General features: G+C 44.8%; 1 protein-coding gene across 1 annotated transcript in view; it reads right to left on the bottom strand.

The window, feature by feature from the left end:
- DDX60 (DExD/H-box helicase 60) overlaps positions 1-23,060 on the bottom strand; it is a 379,348-nt gene that overhangs the window by 336,469 nt on the left and 19,819 nt on the right. Inside the window, exon 4 of the mRNA XM_088450288.1 lies at positions 9,663-10,001. Within this exon, the coding sequence (XP_088306414.1) occupies positions 9,663-10,001 (339 nt within the window). The remainder of the gene's footprint in view (positions 1-9,662; positions 10,002-23,060) is intronic.

The following is a 23,060-nucleotide window of genomic DNA, read 5'->3' as shown; positions in this document are numbered from 1 at the left end:
AATATAGCCGCTTATCTGATACAACGAGAGAGATTGTTTTCAGAGTTCATGAGGCATAGGTCAGACACTGCCAACGCGTTTCGTCATTAGACTTCATCAAGGGGATACTGTTAGTGAAGTGGACTGCTATTTATACCCCACTGAGATATCAAGAGAGGGTCATGAGTCCGCATCACTTCCTGTGCTCAGGAGTTCATGTATTGGTAAAAAACTTAATAAGATAGCTGATGAGTTGTTAATCTCAATAAATCAGCATCCTACTTACATACAAAGTTGAAAATAACTGTATTTATAACTTAAATGTAGGGCTGGGTCCGTCTGCACTTCTTTGATTACTTCCACCCTACTCCTGTACATCACATCCATCCCACCGCCTTTGTGAAGAAATCCTGGTTAAAACCCAAGTCGTCCCGGGGTGATGTCACTTCCGTGCATCTCAGTCATGTGTTAGCACCCGGCCACGTCATGTTGCTTCCGCTCTGACTGTGCGCTTGCATCCGGCCGCGTCATGTGTGAAGCATTACTTCTGCCCTGGCTAGGAGCTGTATCAGTAATGTTTAAAGCCATCACTTCCGCCCTCACTTAGCGCTACACCTGGAATAGGTATCCGCCCTCACAGCTCAGTTCATTCAGAGTTTGGGTTACCATAGTGATGCTTCCGCCCTTATAGACGTGTAGTGGATTTGGCTTTATACATGTAAACTCACATATTTTGCTATAGATATACCTATCATTATTATTTATATATATATATATATATATATATATGGTGACACAGTCACGGTAGGGGTCCCTCTCCTGGGGTAGATGGACTCCCTCTTTACACACACAGCAGCCGTAGAAACAGGATACAAGTCTGGGGTTCTCGCACAAACTGGTCGGCGCCAGTCTTTATTGTGCCAATTGAATGTAAACGTAAACAAAACATAAACATAAGTCCTAGCCCGGCTGGGCACTAGCTACACAGCAGATTCTCTCTCTATAATAATGGTAGGGCCTATTGCTCTCACCATCAACAAAACACAAGCACAGTACTTACAAGGAAAGTAACCAAGTGTATCTGAACAGGCTAGTCTGCCTGCTCTCCCAGGTGTGAGACACTCAACCACAAACAAACCCAGCTTATATTAGCCATTACCAGCTGCAAGCCCTAAGAGCCTGTTACCAGGCTGAAAGGCCCAAAACCTGGAGTGGTCTGTGGAAGGAATCCTCCCTCTCCTCACATCCACACCCCCAGGACCCAAACCGGCTTTTCTCTAAAGCCGACTTCTCTAGTCTGTTTTTCCCAAACAGACTTCTCCTGGGGGTTTCAGAACACATATGACAGGAACCTAGGACATACATATAAGCCATTCCACACTTCTCCAGTGCTTCTATAGCAATATATATACACACAGTATATATTACACAAGAATGGATGCTTTTTAATTTTATAAATGAAAAATATACAAATTGCAGCACCATCTCACCCACAGTTACTGGCGCGCATCTCAACTTTTGTCCAGGAATGATGATGTTCGTCCATGAAAGATGACGTTTTGCCTCTTTCTGAGACCCGATTTGTGGCTGGAAAAATCTCAACTTCGCGGGAAAATTCAAACCTATCCGAGCCTGCACATCTCTAATGTGTGTATATATATATATATATATATATATATATATATACATATATATATATATATATATACACAGAGAGAGAGAGAGAGAGAGAGAGACACAGACACAAACGGGCAGTGGCATTCGCCAATAACAGACAATTAAATCAGGGTTAATGAACCACTATATTAACTTCAACATTTCAATCATAGGCATTTTCATCAGCAATGATGAAAATCCCTGTGATTGAAACGTTGAAATTAATATAGTGGTTCATTAACCCTGATTTAATTGTCAGTTATTGGCGAGTGCAGCTGCCCGTTTGTGTCTCTATTTTTTTATTTTTATGCAGAGGGCACCCACACTTATCGTTTGGATTTTGAGTGCCGGGCCTTTGAGATATATATAATATATATATAGCCGATTGCAGCGTGTGAGAGACCACACTTTACCTAAATACTAGTTCTGTGTGAATCAGTAGGGTTTAGGGGAATTATATATACTACAACATTTGGAATTTAGTTACAAATACAAGACCTGATGAACCGATTATACCACTTCTGAATCAGAGTACCAACGGCACTTATATACTAATGATAAGTGTATTGTGATCATTATATAATTTATGTGAATAGTCTTTAGCTTCACCTAATATATCTCAGGGATCCTTGAGGTGATTCATCAGCAAATAGACATACATTATATTTGCAATGAAATTTATTTTGTCCTATGTCCCTCATTGGAGGTAATAATAAACGTTCAGGTATACACAAGGGTTTCCCATAATTACCAAGGAAGCATAACAATTGAAGACTTAGTGTTGTATATGTTATTCTAATTATCAAGGAAGTATAACAACTGGGGATTAAGCACTGTAAAAGGAGTTCTTTATGGCTCAATGCACATGACAATTAATCCCAAGGGATATAGTCAGAAAATATTTATGCTCTGAATGGCCTGGAGACAACAAGAACGCTGGTACCTGTGCATCAATTTTAACCCATACTGTCCAATATTGCCATCCGATCCACAGTTAACGGAAGCCTTGAGTTAGATGGCAAGCCCCAAGTTTCTTGAAGCATGTAATAAAGAGCTTTGAAACTGATATTTTCTTATGATAAAAAGACACAGATTACAGATTTACCATTATTTGAGCTCCTATCCATTCTGAAATGAATGTTTCCTGCACTACAGCTTAAAATATTTTCCCAATATAACTGAATAGGGTATAAGATACCGCGCATACTTGGAAATAAATGTTTAACTTTTCACTATAAATTGAAACGTTGTATCCAAATGACTAATGTTGATACAACGGGAGGTGTGTTATGAGGAGAACAGTGTAGCTGTAAGCAATTAATTCAGTATGAGTTATCTTTAAAGTTTAATAAGTAATGACTGATAAAAGAAATCATACATTATTTGGGAAGTGTTTGCAGCATTAATTACCTACATGAATTAATACAGTGGTTCCTAAACTTTTTCAAATCACGGCGTCCTAGAGTATCAGCATTTTTTCCACAGCACCCCATGGCCAAAAGTTTCTTATAAAGAAATTCAGCAAACATTAAATGAAGTAATTTGTGCTTATATGTCACCCTAAGGTTCACTTATGTGGTGGTTGGCAGGGTTGCGCTCCTTTTTGCCCACATATTTTATGATTGGCAGTCATTACCACTGGTTTTGCCCATCACACTGACTAAAAATAATTTTATTTGTTACTGGGCCACCAATCCGAGGCACCCCTGCAAGTGTCCTGAGACACCCCAGGGTGCCACGGCACCCAGTTTGGGAACCACTGAGTTAATATATTCATACCAATAACACACCCTTATATGTATTGAATTGTGTTCAGGGTACTCTGGGGGATGAATATTCTAGTAACATCTTAGCAATTTTAGTGTAGTTCTATGCAATATTAATATTTATTTGATACTTGGCAGGATAACCAGAGACACATCATCGGTCCAAAGATACCTATAAGAGCCATACCCACTTTTTTCTTCATTTATTTTGCTACAATTGCATTATACACTCGAGTAATACATTGATATTATATACTGTATATTTCTCCAGTTGATGTTTTAATATACTGTAATCACATACACATGGCATAATGAATGAAGGCTACCAATACTCATAATACTGTATAAGCATGTTTTAGTATAAGATAGCAGCATATAGTGAGTCAGTGTGATCTTTATTACATCACCTTTCTATCTTTATTCTCACCATTCTTGAATCTATTTACAGTTTTAAATATTTCACTAAACAAGGTTTTAAAATCAAGATAATAAAATCTATATTTCATGGTGTATAAATATATTTTCTCTTGTGTGCCACCATAGGACATTTCTTCTCCTCCTTTGGAAATGTGTTTATCAATCTGTGTAGTGTCCTTGGCAGCACCCCCACTCATTATCACAAATTTCTGTTTTGAATATATAGGATTGGGGTTAATTGTTTTAAAATAGCTAGTGCAGTGGCTTCCTCTTCCCCCTCTCCCTTGATTTAGGACTTGACATGCTCAAAGGAGCACTGTGCATGCCTCCGTTCGCAGGAACAGGTGCCGGTTGGCATTTGTTCTCATGTTCATTAGACACTGTGTGGGCATCCAATCCCCCCTTTAATCTGGCCCTGACTCTGGCACTGTGACAGAGTGTTCAGTGGATGTACTGGCACAATATCTTCCGGTGAATAAAAAGCCAGAATGAATGCACATGAGACTCCTCCTCTTTTAGAAGGGAGAGAGAGAGGGAGAGAGAGGGAGAGGGAGAGAGAGAGGGGGAGGGGGAGAGAGAGAGAGAGAGAGAGGGGGGAGGGAGAGAGAGGGGGGAGGGAGAGAGAGGGGGGAGGGAGAGAGAGGGGGATGGAGAGAGAGGGAGGGAGAGGGAGAGGGGGAGAGAGAGGGAGGAAGGGACAGGGAGGGAGAGAGTTAGGGAGAGGGAGAGGGAGGGAGAGAGAGAGAGTTAGGGAGATAGACGGAGGTAGGGACAGGGAGGGAGAGAGAGAGAGTTAGGGAGATAGATGGAGGAAGGGACAGGGAGGGAGAGAGAGAGAGTTAGGGAGGTAGACGGAGGAAGGGACAGGGAGGGAGAGATAGAAAGTTAGGGAGATAGACGGAGGAAGGGACAGGGAGGGAGAGAGAGTTAGGGAGATAGACGGAGGAAGGGACAGGGAGGGAGAGAGAGAGAGAGAGGGAAGAGTGAGAGGGAAGGAGACAAAGGAAGAGAGAGGAGGGGGGGAGAGAAGGATGGTATAGAGGGGGATGAAGAGAGCACACACAGGACCTTTTGCAGCTGCTTTCTGATGGGGACGGGCACTTCACGGCTTTAGTCTCCGTTCCCTACCCATACACCCCCTTGAATTGCGGCATTATGTCAGCGAGGGGGCGGAGCTTCCATCAGCGGCCATGGTCAGGTCCATCAGTGACAGTGAGTGAATGACTGACTGTGCTGAGTGATGCTGCTGGGAGCCGACCAGGGAGAGTACCCCAGAGTGGCCAGCTACCGGCCAATATATACAGCAGTGTGGAAGCACCCAAGGTGTGGGGGCCCTGCCAATAGGCAAAGTCATCTATAGATGGTATTGCCTATAAAAGCCTATGGGCTTCTTAACAAAGCTCCCCTGAGATGGATCTGAAGTATTCCTCTCTGACTCCCCTACGGCTTGCACATGTGAAAGCCTACTATCCCCCATGGACAGTAGGGCTCCCAGGTCATAAACCTGGAAGTCCTTACATTGAAAAGGACTGCTCTTATTGAAGAGCTATCCTTTGCATTTTAATCACATTTATTCATGCATACGGTGTCAATACAGCAAATGCTGCTATGCATGCAATGAGTGGTAGGATGTATTGCATATAATATGCGATGCATTACCCAAAACAACCAATCAGCTTTTGACTGCAATTTCATAGACTGTGCTTGATTAATGACAGAAGCTGATTGGTTGCTTTGGGCAACTCCTCCATTTTATCTCTCTCCAAGGCTTGATACATTTCCACCTTCATCAGTTATGTCCCTTCCATGCACCAACACTGCTGGATTCAATGTTATACAGTAAGCCCTCCTTCCACTGTGGCAACCAATCTTCCCCTCCTCACCTATTTAATTGTGAAATGGGGATGCAGTTTATAGATCAGCAGACTAAATGCTGCCGGTCTATATCCCGACAGGAGAAGCCTGATGGGGGACGTAAGATAGGCGTTGAAATACCGATGCCTATGTTAATCTCGATGCCGGCATGCCGAAGGATGACAGCCCGAATGAGGTAAGTCCGGGGCGCCCTTATCATTAGCTATGGGAGGTGGAGGGTTAGGTTTAGGGAGTGTAGTGGGGTTAGGGTTAGGTTTTGGGAGGGAGGTTAGGGTTAGGCACCCCTAGTGGGGGAGGGTTAGAGTTAGGCATCCCCAGGGTTAGGTTAGGGTTAGGCACTCCCCCAGGAGGGTTAGGCTTAGGGTGCAGGAAGGGGGTAAGGTTTAGGCACCCCTCGGGGGGACTTAGGGTTAGGCACCACCCCGCAAGGTTTAGGGTTAGGTTAAGAGAGGGTTAGGGGGGGAGAGGGGAGGGTTAGGGTACTTACCAGCCGGCGTTGGGATCTCATCCTGTCTGGATTTGAACCGGTGGCTAAACAGCCGCTGGTATTTCATACCGATTCCATGAAATGTATATGGTTAAATTTCTTACTGTACTGATTTATTCACCTTTTAGAGAACTTATTGATGATTATATAATGTGTTGCGCATTTGTATGTTCATTTTATATTTGTAATCCAAGTGTGCTGAGGGGGATTTTTGTCAAAGTGTTTCTTATTTAGATAACCTCTTCCGTTATACAATACTCCCACAGTTAACAATTTCCTTTTAGATTGTTTTGGGGTAAACAGCGGGGATGATCTCTATGCTCTTTGCTTTTTAACTTGGCAATAGACCCCTTATTCATAGTTTTTTTCTCTGTTAAGGGCAGGGTGTAGATATAGAGTATATACTCTGAAGCTCTTGGCTTATGACAATGATCTATTTTTGTATTTTAGAAATCCACATTCTGTGCTTCCCAAACTACTCAATATATATTAAGAGATTTTCATGTTGTCTCAGGTTTCGTGATAAATGATACTAAAATGGAGGCCTTGGCTTTGCACCATGATGCCGCTAGAGAACAATTCTTTCCCTTTTTAGTGGACCACATCGATTATTAAAATATTTAGGTAATTACATTTCTTCACATCACTCTGGCCTTTACGCTGCCAATTTCCCTGGCATAATAAAGCGAACACTCCATCATTTTAAAAAACTGAAACATCTCCCTCTCTCATATCTTGGTAGGTAGCAATTAATTAAAATTATATCCTTTCCCAGGATTTTATATTTATTACAGATGCTTCCCTTACTCCCACTGGACACTGACTTGAAAATTTTCAACAAGGCTATCAGCCAGTTTATCTGGGCAGACAAAAAAACTAGAATTCCTTTATAAAAAGTAATCCTCCTAATTTAGGAGGGGATAATTTGCCTTGTTTACAATCTTATGCCATTGCAGCCGTTTTCCGTTATGCAATTGACTGGATCAAAGGCACGGATGGATTTGCCAACACAGGGCCTGATTCAGACCCGCTCGCGAGCGCATGGCCGGGCAGTGTGCACGTGCAAGCCCCGTAGCGAGTGAATTTTCATTTGCTGTGGGACTCACTACAAGACAGGGCAGCTGTCAATTGTGATTGAGGCGTTTTGTAGGCGTGCGGGTGGGGTTTTGCTGGATAAACGGTGGCATTCCTGAAGGAATGCCTGCCGTTTGTGGGCAGCCCTACTGACATCACTAGTGATGTCAGTAGTGAACTTCCTGCTCTATTAGAGCAGGAAGTTCACTGGGGCTTGCGGTGGACGAGACCCTACCACAAGGGTCTCATCGCAAACCCGATGGTCGCCAGGCCGCCCGCTAAAGCTGTGAGTGATCACCCACAGCTGTGCGAGTGGCCTGGAGGCCGGTGAAAAAAAAAACCCAGCCCGCCCTGATTCAGAGCGAGCGCTTGCAAATAGCAGCCCCAGCAGTCCCCTGCACGCGTGCCAAAGGGGCATGGTCTCACCTCAAAAGGGGCATGGCCTCACCTCCCAGGGTCGTGCCATGAGTCACGTGGGCCTGGCCTCGCGGCACTCCCCCGTCTTTCAGTATCACTGGCCAAGCAGAGCTCCGGGAAAGCCAGATGGGCAGTCTGGCTCTGCTTGGAACAAAACTTTTGCATGATACTACATTAGTAGGACTTTTACATACATGTCCCTCCTCTTTTCCACCCCATTTATTCCATAATATATTGATAAACACTACATGCCCATCTTGGCGTCAAGCTCGATCTCAAATGAAAGTATTTCCTATTGTCACTTTATTTCTCCTTATTGGCCATTATGCTGGATTCACTGAAGGGTTTTCATCACAGCTATTTACAACATGGAGCAGTCGTGGGCTTCGATATATTTATCAATTATTAGACCAGTGTGCTATGACCATTCTCATGATTATTTACAAAAAAAATACCCTCACGTTCTTTCAGATCCCTTTATTTGTTTATTTTCAAATACATAGCTATGTCACTGCCTTGCTGCCCCAACTTCCTACTCCAACCGAGGGTTGTGGGCTATTTGATGTGCTGTCTCGCTGCTCCACTATGGTGTTTCCTACCCCTATTATTTATGCACACATACAATGCGTATTATGTTTAGATGTGGAGACGACTGGTTTTACCAAGTGGCACTCAATGTTTCCTACTATACCCATGACCACCATTCTTAAATCTTTGGTTCAATTGAATAAGCAAGTAATCTCGGCATCATACACGGAGATGCACTACAAACTGTTACACCGTGCATACTTTAAACCTAAATAGAGATTTCTCATAGGTGTCTCCACAGACTCCAATTGTTTCAGATGTAAACAGCCAGAAGTGGATTTAATACAAGTACAGACATTTTGGTCTTCAGTCCACACTTATATTCGTACCACACTAAGGGTCACTTTTGAATTAACACCTGAGTGGGCATTGTGGGATATCATTTCCTCACCTAATTCACCCTGCTTTCCTAAGGGTAAATGCCAGTTATTGGCAAAAATTGTGGTTTCCGCCCAAAAAATAATTTTGTCCCAGTGTATTTCATCTGACATGTTAACCCTGGCCCTCCTATAAGCCAGAGTGTCCGATTTATTCCATCTGGCTCCCATATATTCATACGCTCCCCGCTCAAGTTAAAGACACTCTATGTTCTGCAGTTCATTTGCCAACCTGGTAAAATGAAAAAATATTGTCCCCTTGTAATACCCATTTTTAGTCCATATACATTTTATGATACTCTGTTTTACAGTAGTTAATTTTTTATGTTAAAGTTTTTGACGTGCTCTGACACAGGGCCGTAGCTAGGGTAGTGCGGCCGGTGCCATCGCACAGGGCACCACAGGTCAGGGTTGCTGTTTGGGCCTGTCAAATTTCTGTTTATTATCATTCTTGCTTGTAGCTTCCTCTTATCTCATCCCCAGCATCTCCTGGCCTCTCCTATCTCTTCCCTGGCCCTTCCCCATGAAGCCATGGCCCTTTTTTGGGTGCATTATGTCCCTTTAAAAAATGAGGGGGGCACCAATGCTCTTTCTGGCACAGGGCAATAAAAAGTCTAGTTACGGCTCTGCCCTGACATACTTCCCACACTGAGTATGTGTGTAGTCTACTTTGTGTTATGTTTATTTCTATTTTGTTATTTGACTGTTATTAATTATTGTCATTTTCAGTCTTACCATAAAATATTTTGGAAAGAAAAACCTCATTTGCACACTTGCTATTATTTCTAATATGCTTTCTCAAATTTCATTTTGTAAATGGTTTTTAGTTTTTTGACTGATGATGCATACCATTATTTAGTTTGTACTGTAGTGTTCAGTGATGGAAATATATAACAATGAAGATAAAACACATATTTATATATGATAATTACCTCATACAAGCTTCTGTTTTTACTAAAATATTCTGATTTTGTTAAATTGCAGCTTTGATTATGTATTTCACATGACATACTGTATAGCTCTTACCTCTTGTGTGTATCTCTTGTGCTTGCCTGTTGAATTTACATGATATCCATATACTCTGAGGTGATCAGACTCCTGTCCAGCAGTTAGAACAACATTGATTTGGCTTCCCAGAGTACTTAGCATTAGCATATTTAAAAAATGTGTTTGCTGATCGCTCATTCCTTCATCAGAAACCATTAAAAAGTAAGGAGATTGTTTCTTGAGAAAAGTTTTCCATTCTTTGGAAAGAAAGTTGGAAAATGTGTGGACAACTGTATCTGTATTTTTCTGTAGGTGCAGCATAAGCTGTGTACGCAAGGACATCAAATCAGGCCATTGGAAATACATTTGTTCCATATCCTAAGAAAGAATAGTATAAAACACAGTCCAAAATGAAACATTATACATGTTGTATTTTTATGAGCTTAGAAATATGTATATTATTTATTTCCTGTCACTGTACATAAAATGGCACAATGTATCAAGCATCGCATATTGCATGCAATACATCCCACCACTTACTGCATGCATAGCAGTGTTTATCAACACTCTATGTGTGTAGATTTGCATTTAAACTAGGGATGTGCGCCGGACCATTTTTGCCGGATTTGGATTTGGATTTGGTTCTAATTCGTCGTCCGGCTTTGGATTTGGATTTGGATTTGCCAAACTGCGGTGACTGGCTTTGGATTTGGATTTGGATTTGGATTTGGATTTTTTTACAAAAATTGACAAAAAAAGCTAAAATCACATAAATTGGTCTTTTTTTTCTTCCTAGAGTATTATTAACCTCAATAACATTAATTTCCAGTCAATTTAGACCATATCACAGCTTATAATATTGTTTTCAACATTATTGGCCAAAGGTTGCAGTGAGCTGACTGGTTACTAAGCGACAAAGCAGCGGCACAACGACACAGACACCACAGTATAAAGCACATCTATGACACATTGCCACACAGCAGTGGCAGAAATGAAAAGTAGTGCACCCACCCAGTGGGGTACGGCCAGCAGAGTCACAGTACTTGTTTACAAAGTGGGCTACGGCCCTAGGAGTCACAGTGCACAATCTTATTAGCATTACACCGCACATAGGGCCTGATTCACATTACACCATAAAGTAGTGTCTCTTATTTATGTTACGACACACAGTAGTGTCCCTTTTACACAATGCCCACAGTAGTGACCCTTTTACACAATGCCCACAGTAGCGGTGTCCCTTACACAATGTCCCCCAGCAGTGGTGCCCCCTATGCAGTCCCCTTAGTAGTACCGTCCACTATGCAGTGCCCCCAGTTGAATGCTCCCCAGTAGTATGCCCCCCATTAGCAGGCCCCCCCAGTAGTATGTCCCCCATTAGCAGGCCCCCCCCAGTAGTATGCCCCCCATTAGCATGCCACCCAGTAGTATGCCCCCCCAGTAGTATGGCTCCCCCAGTAGTAGGCTGCCCCAGTAGCAGGCCCCCCCAGTAGTAGGCTGCTCCAGTAGTAGCCCCCCCTGTAGTATGGGCCCCCCCCCTGTAGTATGGCCCCCCCTGTAGTAGGCCCCCCCAGTAGTATGGCCCCCCCAGTAGCAGGCCCCTCAGTAGTATGGCCCCCCCAGTAGCAGACCCCCCCCAGTAGTATAGCCCCCCCCAGTAGCAGGCCCCTCTGTAGTATGGCCCCCCCCAGTAGTATAGCCCTGCCCAGTAGCAGACCCCCCCCCAGTAGTGCAGACCCCCGCAGTAGTATAGCCCCCCCCAGTAGCAGGCCCCTCTGTAGTATGGCCCCCCAATAGTGCAGATCCCCCCCAGTAGTATGGCCCCCCCCAGTAGCAGACCCCCCCCCAGTAGTATAGCCCCCCCAGTAGCAGGCCCCTCTGTAGTATGGCCCCCCCCAGTAGTATTGCCTCCCCCAGTAGCAGACCCCCCCCAGTAGTGCAGACCCCCCCCCAGTAGTATAACCCCCCCAGTAGCAGGCCCCTCTGTAGTATGGCCCCCCCCAGTAGTATAGCCCCCCCCAGTAGCAGACCCCCCCAGTAGTGCAGACCCCCCCCCCCAGTAGCGCCCCCGGATCTTTGACAAGTAAAATAATAAAAAAAATAAAACTTACCTGTATCCACCGCTCCAGCGCCGTCCGCTCTGTCACACGCTGAGGAGGGAGCCGGAAGACGGAGCTCATGTGTGAGCTCCAGCCGGCTCCCTCCGTGCAGCAGCCAATGAGAGTCTGTGTGACTCTCATTGGCTGCTGTAACAAGCACACAGCTGCCGCTGGCGGCTGTGTGTCTGTGTCTGTGTAGGGCAGAGCGCTATCACTGCGCTCTGCCCTACACGCGAGGAGACCTGATGTCGGATTCTCTAGTGAGAATCCGACATCAGGCGGCCGCCGTTCGGCCCCGAACGGGGATCCGAGTCAGGCGGTGAACACCCGAACAGGGTTCGGGTGGACTCGGATCCCCAATGTTCGGAGCGGTTCGGATTCCACAGAATCCGAACCGCTCATCTCTAATTTAAACACAAAATACAGCTCTTCCCGGGATCGGTATGAAATAGCGCCGGACCTATTTTCAAATCGAGTTCAAATCCCGACGCCGGAAGCCCGGCACCAGTGAAGATCCCGACAGCTCTAAAGGTAAGTACAAACTAACCTAACCCTCCTTTAGGGGTGCCTAACCCTAACTTCCCTCCCTAGTGCCTAACCCTAACCCCCCTCTAAGTGCCTAAACCTAACCCCTCCCTTCCCTGCAGCCTAAACCTCACCCTCCCAGGGGGGATGCCTAACCCTAATCTCCCCCCCGGGGGTACCTAACCCTCACCCCCCCTTCCCCTAGCCTGACCCTAACCCTCCCGGGGAGGTGCCTAACCCTAAATCCCCCCCGTGACTGTCCGTGCCCGGTGCCAGACTTACCTTCGATTGGTATGCAGAGCATCGGGCTCCCGGCATAGGTAAAATGACAGGCATCAGTATATCGACGCCTGTCATTAGACCCCTGCCGGGATTAGACAGTCGGGAAGCCGGCAGTCGGCATTTCGGCCATCGGCTTCCTGACTGCATAACCTCTTCCAATGAGAGATGTCCTTTGTGTTGTAAGGACTTCCGAGTTTATGACCAGGGAGTCCTTCTACACATGCGTGGCTGTCAGCATGTGCAAGCTGTGGGGGACCCTGGGAGGGATATTATTGCATACTTCTGGTGAAATTATCGAAAAGAAGTCCATAGGTTTATATTAGGCAATGCCATCTATAGATGGCATTGCCTATCTGGTACAAGCTTCAGATATTTTTGCTTTCTGTAGCTTAATACATATGGGAAGGCTGGAAAACTTCCAAAAACGAGAAGGTTTTAGAACCTTGACCACATTTCACATCCCGCCCTGTATCTGATCATGACAGCACACATTTAGCAATCTAAGGAGTATATTTACTAAGCTGCGGTTTGGGATTTCTGGAATTTTACAAGCAGGATTGCATCCCACATATTTACTCAAGGCAGACCACTGATGGGGCAGAGCTGTGTACGTCTCATAATTAGGATTCATAGAATTGCATTATATTGGCCCCTTTCCTTTCCTCATAGACCCACGATTGTCTGCATTATGCTTTCTGTCCTGCCCATTTCACTTGGATATGGACGGATATGGAGGGCGACCAGCTGTTCCGGGAGTCTACAGGGCTTCTAAAAAATTTTGGAGTCTCCATAATGTTTCAGGAGAGTAGGTAAGTATGTGGTTCCAGGAAAGGTTTTGTATTAATCCTAAACCAGACTAAAATGTCTCTAGGTATCTAGATCTACCAAAGATATATGCAGTGTTGGCAGGGCCGGTTCTCCCGTTATGCATGGTACGCAGCTGCGTAAGGCGCCACATAGTGAAGGGTGCCTCAGCTGTGTACCATGCGGGCCACATGCAGACTGTGTCTCTGTGACACAGCTGCACCGCGTGTGTAACGCTGACTGGATGGACTTCGTTCAGCGCTACACAGCACAAACACACAGCCACCAGCTCCGGCAGCTATGTGTTTGCTTTAGCAGCTGATGAGAGTCAGACAGACTCTCATCGGCTGCTGCTCCCACTGCCAGAGCCGGACATCTTACGGCTCCCGCAGTGGGTAATGGGAGTGACGTCATGATGTCACTCCCACGATGCAAAGCGGTGGACGGAGGAGCTGATATTGGCGACGGGACCAGGAGCAGGAGCGGGTTTCAGGTAAGTGTTTTTTTTTGTATTTTTTTATTATGTCTCTACTGCGGGCGGGGGGAAGTGGATTACTACTGGGGGCACCACAAGGGGGTCTTACTACTGGGAGCACCACAAGGGGGGCTACTACTGGGGGCACTACAAGAGGGGGAACTACTTGGGGCACTACAAGGGGGGCTACTACTGGGAGCACTACAGGGGGGCTACTACTGGGGGCACTACAAGGGGGATTACTACTGGGGGTACTACAAGGGGGGATTACTACTGGGGGCACTACAAGGGGGGGAATACTACTGGGGGCACTACAAGGGGGGGAATACTTCTGGGGGCACTACAAGGGGTGATTACTACTGGGGCATTTCAAGGGGGTCTACATTACAAGGGGGGCTACTACTGGGGGCACTACAAGGGGGGATTACTACTGGGGGCCCTACAAGGGGCATTACTACTGGGGGCACTACAAGGGGGACTACTACTGGGGGCACTACAAGAGGGGGGACTACTACTAGGGGCACTATATAAAGGGCACTGCATAGGGGCTACCACTACTGGGGGCACTGCATAGGGGGGGAATACTACTGGGGCACTATATAAGGGGCTTACTACTGGGGGCACAAGGGGCACTGCACAGGGGGGACCACTACTGAAGGCACTGTAAAAGGGGCACTGCATAGGGGGTACCACTACTGGGGCACTGCGTAGGGGGACTAATACTGGGGGCACTATATAAGGGGAATAGTACTGGGAGCACAAGGGCCACTGCACAGGGGGGACCACTACCGGTGGCACTGCATAGGGGGTACCACTACTGGGGACACTGCATAGGGGGACTACTACTGGGGGCACTATATAAGGGGAATACTACTGGGGGCACAAGGGGCACTGCACAGGGGGGACCACTACTGGTGGCACTGTAAAAGGGGCACTGCATAGGGGGGCACCAAAAAATATACTCGCTTACCAAAGAATTTGGGCTAGGGCCGGCCCTTAGTGTTAGGAAATGATTCCTCTATAAATTACTGAAGGTTGGTGGTGTTCACCAGGATTCAAATTACTGCATGATAAAATTGGATACTTTTGGGTACTCTTTATGTGTTATCTCTTCACAGTAAAAATATATTGTTATTGATTACATTTGTTGTGGTGCTGTCTATACAATAGGCACATGTACAGTATAAAGAGGACAGTGTCGAAGCTGGATAATTGGCTGAGACGGAATCTGTTTAAAAATAAATCTGCACGATGCCATTTTGCGAATGGCAACAAGACGCCATTTTGCGACTGGCCGCCCAGCGCCATTTTAACGAATCCCATATAATTAAGTACATATGGCGATGCTATTACTTAGCGTTGTGTGATTGCCCCGCAATGGAACACTATTAGTAAACTCCATAAAACATGCACTGACATTTATTTAATACAGTTAATATGAACGCACTTGCTCAGCAACTCCCATAACTTATTGCACATGAGCGTCTTCCCTTAAGGTCCCCACACCAACACATTGGCACATTCATATATAAAAGGTTTCCTAGCATAAAAGGTTAACATCAAAGGTTATATGTATTACCGATCATGTTGTAAAATGAATGTATTTAATAACTAAGGTATAGTACATGATAAGTAGACCATGTTTAGTACCATACTGATCCACTGCCGTTCAACAGATTTCCGGTTCCATCGGCAAGGAGATTGCAACATGCGTCTGCAAGTTATGGATTATGAAGATATTAGGTGATAGAAATGTACTATGTATGTAGTATTTCCCATTATATTAGCATACCAAGAGCGGGAAAACCAAGAACAAAGCAGCAACGGAAGACCAAGAACTACCCCTAATGACATCATACTAATTGTCCAAGAACTGTTGAATGCTACTATGACCCTTATCAAAAGCCAATGAGATTGTGTTTGCCTGTTTGCATTTTGTACAGAGTGTATATCAATATCACCATATAATGAAGAATATATTTAGACCAATATATAATAAAAACAATTCCTTACACAACTAGAATCAAAAATATATATATTAATGTGAATCAGTTATCCCAGAGCTCAGATAACTGGTTATTTCATGCACACATAGAGACCACTTCCTGAGATCCTACACAACACAATAAGGTTTGGCATGTCCTTGTATAGAAACGACCTCACAGGTGAGGGGGGAGGAGAGTATGGTTCACACACTGGGGACATTCTTACAGAGACACAGGCTGGCATTCAGAGACTGGGAGCAGACACACTAACAATGCAGCTACAAACGCCTGGAACAGATACTAAGTCCTCCGGGAAATATGGCTAAGTATATTGTTGCTAAACTGTACAGTAGTTAGTCTATTTGGGTATATGTAGCTAGTTGTGTGTTAATCTGTAATGTAGCTTATAAAGATTGTATGTAACAAGTTTGTAGTTAAAGGAATTCATAAGTCTGTGTTAGCATACAGTGGATGATATAGTGTGATCTAGCCTGTAAGATTATCATCCACACTGCAGTGTACAATTGTCTGTTTATACTGGTTGTATTATAAGCATGCAGGAAAGGGATTGATTATGGAGTTTTTGTAATATGTGAAACAGAACTATGGTATTTATTTGTAATGATTAGTGCTGGTTGATATACTTGTTTGAGATCCGCTGGTGAGCTGTGTTAGGGCCTGGAACCATATACTTGATTCAATGGAATGGTGAATTACTAGTAGTGTGATCATGGCTATAATACTGGAATAGGTTTGGTGTTATTTCAGTGTTATGATAGAATTGTGTACTGTGAGTCGTGTACTGGTATTTTGGCTACTATATGGTGCTTACTATCTGAATAAGTTTATATAGTATCATGAATGTAATCATAGGCTGGTATCAGTGTTTTATCATGGGAGTTTAATTAATAACAGCTTTGAATGGTATAAGTAATAACCGTGTGTAAGATAGAGACCGCAGTTTTTGTTAAAGATGGTTACCAGCAAGTGGGCTAGACAATGGCATTACATGTGATACTCCCCTCCCCCCCATTGAAACATGTGCTCGATACATGGAAGTTGTGAATTAATAGTCTTGTTATTATAGTTATAATTCTACCCAGTTTTGGTGTTGTATAGTACAAATAGGTTGTTGTAGTTATTAGAATTGTGATCATTAATGGATATATGTTTTACAGAGTTACAACATAATGTGAGTTTTCTTACTTTCAAAATGGAGTGTATTATGTGAGTTTTCAAAATGGAGTTTGTCTAGAGACCATGCGGTTTGGACAATAGGGCATGTGCCATTCCCAAACCCCCCCCACACACACACACACACCCTCACCAGCCATCTTGAACATGTGCTCTCAGCACTCTCAGCAGACATTTACATCTCTCTCTCCCTCTCTATTTTGAAGTTTAATCACTGTTTTATGCGTATGTATATCAACTGTACCTAGTCATTGTATAAATTCATTGCGCTGTTTGTAATGAAAGATCAAAGTGTGTAACTATACCCTTTTATGTGAATAATATCTTTTGTGCTTTGGAAACACAATCCAAGTCTGGGAAGCAATTATTTCTTGTGCGACTCATTACGCTATTAAGTGACAATTTGGTATAGCAGATTAGCTAGAATCCATAACAGATAATAGGATATCATAATCCTTCTCTTAGAACATATTGGTTACATTTTATGTACAATGCTGTTTTGAACCCATATATCTAAACTTTTTTGAGAAACTATTACTGTGTTCCTCTTTTTATCGGGTATATACACCACAAACATTGTTACATATTATATGAAATTGGGAATATTTTTTGGAATTTGCAAACTGTATTGTATATATACCCAGTCCCTGACACTCCTAATACAGATATTAGTATATTTTATCAAAATGTATTTGGAAGTGTAATTATATTTTTGCCCAGTTGGCATTATTTCAGATAAGTAGCCAACTTTTAACCTATTGTTAGCAATTAATGTTTAATCATTACCTTAGGAGGATAAGACCAGATCACCATGAATCTCTTTGCTTCTGGAAATTTCCAGCCTAGCAGTCAGGGAAGTGGTCTCTGCTTTTGATTATACCAACAGTGTATATTCTGTGCTTTATTACTTCACAAGTTTCTCCTTTCTGCCTCTGAGTCATTCTCTTCTTTCTCCTCTTGCTACTTTCTTCTGCATATCTTTAATTCTATTTCTAGTGTTCTTTTATTTATTTTTACTGCCTGGCTGTATTCTTTCCCTTTCACTTTCTCTTGTTTCTGTCCTTGTTAAGGTGCACTATTTTACTATGCCCTGCCATGGTTCTGGATCCCAGGGAGGACAGCCCTCCCGCTCTGCTTCTGTCACCAGAACAGGGCTGGAGGGAAGCCGCGTGGCAAGTAGTCACATGTCCCGCCATAACTCTGGGTTGCAATGTGGAACACAGTCCACGAGTAAGCCGCCGGGGATGGAGACAGCTTCAGCTTCCCCGATACCTGGCGGTAAGGTTGGCTGTTTTTCCCCTTCATGCTAGAGCCCTGGAAGTGACGTGAGTGAGGACGGAAGTGCATTTCCTGCCCATGAGAGCCAGCTAAAGCAGTACTTTGTCCCCACTTAAACGAGTTTGTTGTCCCCTCGCGGTCTCACTGCGCTCGCCATGTTTCGGGCACGGTGGCTTGCTACGCTCGCCACATGGTTATATTCCCCCTCTATGCCCACTTAGATTGCAGGGAATGACGCTGGACACTGGCTGGTGATGTCAGGGTCCTCTCTGTGAAGGGGATTTAGACATTACCCTGGCGGTAATGAGCAATGGCGGCGGGCCCCATCTCACCACCTGCTGCTGAAAGACTCTGCTGTACGACTGCTGCGAGCATGTCTCTCCAGAGTGATAATATGGTGGCTGTCCAGGATACATATCTCTGCCCCTGTCATGGCACCAGTCATGTGGACGTGGCTGTTGTTGCCGTTGCCCCTGGCCAGGATCATAATTGACCTTGGTAGAGGGAGGGGCTTAAGCTGCCAGCTAGTGCAGCACCTGGGAGGTCAACTGTAGTGAGGGGTCAGGTGCTGGGCTGCAGAGGGGACATGGATGGTACTGTGCTGCAGCCTGCAGTCCAGGGTGGCTCTATATTGCGGAGGCAGCCTGTTACTACTCTACAGAGTGGTGTGGTGGCTTAACACAGCCCGGTAGGTCTCACTGCCCCTTTATACAGTGAAGTTGTAGTTTCTGGGCAGGCTGCATTTGCACGGGGGCCGGCGTTGTTGGTGAATGCATCTGCCCCTCATTTGGCACAATGTGTTAGGAGGGCATGTTTGCGTCAAACATGCATTTTTTCCTGGCAGCTTTCACTAGATACTGTTAAACCTGTAGCGCATCAGGTCCCTTAGACTCCCATGGTCTCACCTAGCCCAAATCTGGCTGTGTCTTCTATGTGAATAGCTTAACCACATACAGGCACACCAACCCCAGACCCGTTTGCGGCCGCTAAGACATTGGTGGCTTTGTCAGGTGCTTTAACACCATTATTGATTGCACAGTCATCTAATGCGACTGGGCCCCCAGTGGTTCCGCAGTCCTCTGCACAGTTGCAGGAGGCTTTAGCCCATTTGATGGGACAGCTTTTGTGCACTTTAGATTACAGGGATTTTCAGGTCCCTCCATTGCGCCGATAGCTTCCACCTCTACGTCTATAAATAAAGTAGCGGATTCTGTTCCTGTTATCCATCTTCCCTCATTTACAGGTGTGGCTGTCGACGTGACATCTGGTGACAAGTTTGCTTGCACAGTGGCTCAAGCAGGAGGTGATCTACCTGGGACTTCAAGTAAGTCGACAGTAGCGGCAGCTCCAGCTAAAGCAGTTAGTTCTTCCTCCTTCACATCTTCTGATAATGCGTCCTCTTCATCTGATGCTGTGCCTAGACAGGCTAAGTGAGCGAGACGCAAATCCTAGCGCAAGTCGTGTAATTCCAGGTCAGACTCGTCTAGCAGTTCAGAGGCTGATCCTCAGCATAAGGGTGGTGTTGTGCATTGTGACACCACAGCCATATTGCATGACTTGCGCCAGCGTGTGTGGGAACATATTATTAAAGTGAAATATGTAGATGTCTTTGCACTTGCATCAAAAACCAAAAAGGATTGGGTTGGCATGTAGGGTTGCTCACAGGATGTTTGCCTTCATTGCGGAGGACAGCATCCAGGAAAAGATTGCACCAGGGCTAGTGAGGCAACCCCCTCCAGAAGGCCAACCGGAGGGGGTGGCGCTAAGTAAGGCCCCATCCCCTGTACGCATTGCACCATCGTTGAAATGGCTGGCCATGTACCCACATAAAAGCAAGGCAGAATTTTTGTGCATGAGCTTCCTGGAAGGATTCCGTTTTTATATTAGAGGTCAGGTATCACCTGGTACCCCTCATTGCGGTCTACTTTTCAGTTGCCTCAGGTTGATTGAGAAAAAGTTTTAAAGGAGGTTGAGTTAGGGTGGATGGCCGGCCCTTTTACTTTTTCTCCTTTGGTGGAACTTGTGCTTTCTCAGGTGTGTGTGGTTCCGAAGAATGCGTAGGTTAAATACCGGCTGATTCAACATCTTTCTTTCCCTTATGGCAGCTCTGTCAATGAAGCTATTCTGATGGAATTCGCTAGTGTGAAATATTAGTCTTTGACAGCACTGTGGATCTAGTTCGTTCTTTCGGTAGTGCAGCTTGGCTTGCAAAGACTGATGTTGAGTCAGCCTTCTGTCTTTTACCCCTACATCTAAATTCTTTCCATTTTATGGGGTTTCAGTTGCAAGGGGAGTACTTCATAGATAAAGGTTTGCCTGTGGGGTATTCCATCTCCTGTTCTTTTTTCAAGGATTTCAGTATATTTCTCCATTGCATTTCGGTTGGTACGGGGGAGATGGACCTGGTTCACTACTTGGATGATTTCCTCTGTATTGGCCCAGCAGACTCTCCTCGGTGTGGGCAGTTGCTTTTTTCAGTATAGGCGTTGTTTTCAGAACTCGGTGTTCCCATTACGCATGACAACACTGGATGTCCGGTCACATGGATTTTCTTTTTGGGAATTTAAATAGACACACCATTGAGGGTTGCTGTTGGCTTTCAGTGGAAAAAGTTGATAAGTTGCAGGTGACTATTGCATCTGGGCTGCATACTGGGAAGGTGACATTGCGTCAAGCACAATCTCTTTTGGGGCTTTTTAACTTTACTTGTAAGGTAATTTCTGTCGCAAATTGGAAAGGGCCACATCTGGTTTACATAAACCGCATCATTTCCTGTGCCTGTCCACGGAAATCAAATGTGATCTGCACGTTTGGTCTGTTTTTCTGACCAAGTTTAATGGGGTTAGAATTTGGCCACAGCTGGCGAACAATAATAGGGACTTGCAGCTTTTTACAGACTCCGCTGGGTCATTGGGTTTCAGAGTTTATTTGTACGGGTCGTGGTGTGTTGCTTCTTGGCCGTCAGCATGGGTATGGTAGGGTTTGACCAGAAACTTACTTCTCCTTGTGCTTTTCCTGATGATAGTGGCCCTTGAGCTCTGGGGGAGCATCTACATAACTCTAGCACAGTATTTTAGTGTGATAATCTTAGCATACGGTAGTTCAGGTTGTTAACCATCAGTGTGTGTCCTCCTTGACGGTTCTATGGTTGCTTGCTAGGTTAGTGTTACACTGTTTAGTCTGAAATGTCAGCTTTTAGGCTATGCATGTCCCTGGAGTCGAAAATACCATTGCAGATGCCCTTTCTAGGTTTAATTGGGTCAAATTTAGAGAGTTGGCACCGCAAGCGGCCCTGGCAGGTGATAATTGTTCTACTTAAATCTGGCAGGTCGTCAGGCCAGAATGGAGGAATCTGTTGCTCCAGGGACTTTACACTCATACGAAGCTGCTTGGCATGACTGGGAATAGTACTGTCTTCACCTGGGAATTCAGGTAAGAGTCAGCATCAGTTGATGTGCTCTTTTATCTGGTCCTATTTTGTTGCGCATCGTTCCTTGTCAAGCATGTGTAAATGGTTGGTAGGGATGGCGTTCTTCTCTAGCCTGCTTTGTCGGCCTGACCCTATACTGAGATTTCTGGTAGCTAGGGTGCTTAAGGGGAGGTCAAGGTCCAGGCAGGTTCGAGAAGATCGTCGGCGTCTGATTGACATAAATTTGTTGCCACATCTATTGATGACAGTCAAAGGTGTCTGCTACCTTGCATTTGAGGTTTATTTGTTTAAATTCCCCATTGCGATTGCTTTTCATGGCACATTTCGTATCAGCGAGTTAGTGGCTCCGCCGCGAGCAGTTGCATCGTCTATTCTCTATTGGGACGTATTGTGCGACAATGATGCTCTGCTGTGCAAAATATGTTGTACCAAAAGTGACCAGATTTGGCAGGGTCAATGGTTATCTTTACAGAAATGCCAGGACACCCGGATCTGCCCGGTTTCTTTAGTGCATGCAGGGCCAGATTAACAATGGGGCGGATGGAGCTACAGCTCCAGGCCTCCACATAAAAATAGGCCCATTGTCATGACAACATGATGTTGACTGGTCATCTGCTCTCCACACGGTCAGCCATAAATCATAAGTAGAAAATTTGTATTTCTATTTACCTCACAAAATGAAGGATTTTTTTCCTTTTACATATTTAGGGAGACATTGGAGCAGAGAATATAGGGGGTATACACCCACATGGCACTGACCACACCCACACAGCACTGGTCACGCCTCCTCTGCTTCTCATAATAGGCCCTTTGGTCATTTTCAGCTCCAGGCCCATGTGGCCATCAATCCGGCCCTGAGTGCATGTATATTTGGAGTTGAGTCCTGCACACGGGGTAGCGTGTCTTGTGCAAGCAGACAGATCCTCTGTCACTAAGGGCCAAATGTAATAGGGTGAGAGTTTAGAAAATGTGAGAGTTTAGCAGTAAAACTCTCACACTAATACATTGATCGAGTTGTATTTTCAAAACCGGGAACACCTGGTTGAGAGTGTAAATCTTGAATTTTCTGAGTCTGAGAAACATGCAAATTTGCATGTTCTGTGACTTTATACATTGGCTGAGTTTAAAAATGTGAGAGGTTTTAAAACATTGTACTGCATCTTTAGGTCTCCCTGTCCATGAATATGGTACTCATTCATATAAAATTGGGGCTGCCACTTCTGCTGCGGCATCTGGGTTTTCACCATCAGAGATTCAGGTTCTGGGCCAGTGGAAATCAGGTGCATTTCGTCGTTACGTGTGTCCGGGAAAAGTGATTACTAGCGCTTTTTCAGCATGCTAACCAGAGGTTTAGACTACTCATTGTTT

Source organism: Taudactylus pleione, unplaced genomic scaffold (assembly GCF_031769625.1).
Source record: "Taudactylus pleione unplaced genomic scaffold, aTauple2 ptg000513l, whole genome shotgun sequence".
Taxonomy (NCBI): Eukaryota; Metazoa; Chordata; class Amphibia; order Anura; family Myobatrachidae; genus Taudactylus; species Taudactylus pleione.
The sequence above is the reverse complement of the archived record's forward strand: the minus strand, read 5'-3'. Positions and strand labels throughout refer to the sequence as shown.